This window comes from Lactuca serriola, chromosome 9, assembly GCF_051521515.1.
Source record: "Lactuca serriola cultivar US96UC23 chromosome 9, Lser_US96UC23_V15, whole genome shotgun sequence".
NCBI classification, from domain to species: domain Eukaryota; kingdom Viridiplantae; phylum Streptophyta; class Magnoliopsida; order Asterales; family Asteraceae; genus Lactuca; species Lactuca serriola.
The window spans coordinates 47358394-47360000 of record NC_136416.1 but is presented as its reverse complement, the minus strand read 5'-3'; the positions used below and the strand labels follow the sequence as shown (position 1 = coordinate 47360000).

At 44.4% G+C, this 1607-nt stretch overlaps 1 protein-coding gene across 1 annotated transcript in view; it reads right to left on the bottom strand.

The window, feature by feature from the left end:
* The window catches only part of LOC145076303 (uncharacterized), a 1763-nt gene extending 566 nt beyond the window's left edge, over positions 1 to 1197 (bottom strand). Inside the window, exons 1-2 of the mRNA XM_079022230.1 lie at positions 431 to 1197; positions 1 to 351 (exon numbers count right to left, since the gene is read on the bottom strand). The exon at positions 1 to 351 is cut by the window's left edge and continues 566 nt beyond it. Coding sequence (XP_078878356.1) covers positions 1 to 351; positions 431 to 971 — 892 coding nt within the window. The 5' untranslated portion in view covers positions 972 to 1197. The remainder of the gene's footprint in view (positions 352 to 430) is intronic.
* Positions 1198 to 1607: the final 410 nt, after the last annotated feature.

Sequence of the window (1607 nt, the reverse complement as noted above, 5' to 3'; positions counted from 1 at the left end):
TGGTGGTTGGCTGGAACTGTTGAGGCGGTAGCTGCGTGACGTTTTCAGGAAAATTGAGTTTTGCTTTATTTCCTCGGAATCTAAGGGCAGCCTCGTCGTAGGCTCTGGCGGCCGCCTCCGCCGTATCAAATGTACCTAACCAGACCCTTGCTGCCTTTTGTGGATCCCTTATCTCCGCCGCCCATTTTCCCCATGGCCGTTGCCGGACACCTCTATACTTCCTCCTCCTCTCTCCGGCGACTTCGTTTTGATTTGCTTCTGTTGTCGGGTTATGTTGTATTCCGGTGTTCACCGCCGTAGTAGTTGTGGTGGTGGTGGTGATAATGGCAGATGGAATTTCTTCTTCTCTACCTGTACAATGACTCAATTAGTGAGTAAATCCAAAATATTAGATATCATCGATGAATGAATTCTCAGAATGTAATAGAACCTTCATTAAATCTTCGATGATGTTGCTCTGAAATTTGATTGACAGTAGTTTCGTCTTGTTCACGAACTCTCTTATTCCCAGCAAACGAACCGGAACTAGAAGAGGAATAAGCCGACGACGGTGAATCCGTAGAGAAAACACCAGCAGCCAAAGCTGCAGCGCCGCCATAAAACGACGTCGGAGAAACACCAGCACCGACACCGACACCAGCACTGCCAGACGTCTGTCCAGAAACGACATGAGTTAAAGCCGCCACCATAGCAGACATCTCCTGTGAATGACTAAACTCCGATGTGAACATCCCCGGTAGAAGCTGCAAACGCGGTGACGGTGGTGGAGGAGCTCCTCCTCCTCCTTCTAATTCATCGTTCTTTTTCTCAGGATGAGAACTGAAAAAATCACCGGAATCTCTTGGGTTCGCCACCTTTATAACCAACATGAAATAACACAAGAAAATAAAAAGAACCGGAGATGGGTATAGGACAAAAATCAAGATCGAATTAACCTGAGACGATTGAAAGAAACTTTTTGGGGTTAACATCAAAGAAATGACTTTATAAGAAATTTTGCAGAGCCGTCATTGCTACAGTAACAAAATCTCTGGGTTCGTGAATCAGATGAAGAATATTTGTTCACACCGTACGGCATTTGACTTGGTATATCATTAGATTTAAGAAAAATATGGCCGGTTTGTGGAGTTCATCTCTGAATTGGGTTCTCCCTCGTGGGGTTTTATTCTCCAGGTATTATTTTATCTTCTACCGACATTAAAGGCTCTTTATTGTGATAGTTCCTTTCTTCGGAAGAGTTCTTAGGATTTTATAATTATTTACAAGAATTAATTACAGTTTTGGTCCATGTAGTATACAAGAGTATGCCGATTTAGTCTTGGATTTGTAAATTTGACCCCATTGATCCTTATGGTTGGCCAAAGACAAATCCATCAACAATGATCCTTCCTTCCGCATCTTCGGTCTCCTACAACGTCATCGTCGGTGTTTCACTCCTCTCCTGTGGCGTCGGCCTCACCCACAACTCCACTTCCAGTTACCACCACATCATCACCATGCCCACCTCACCATATATGCTTCATCCTTACCAGATCTACACGATAATGACATATCCACCAACCATTGCATCCTCTACTTTTCCGTAACGATGGCCACATCACCACCAG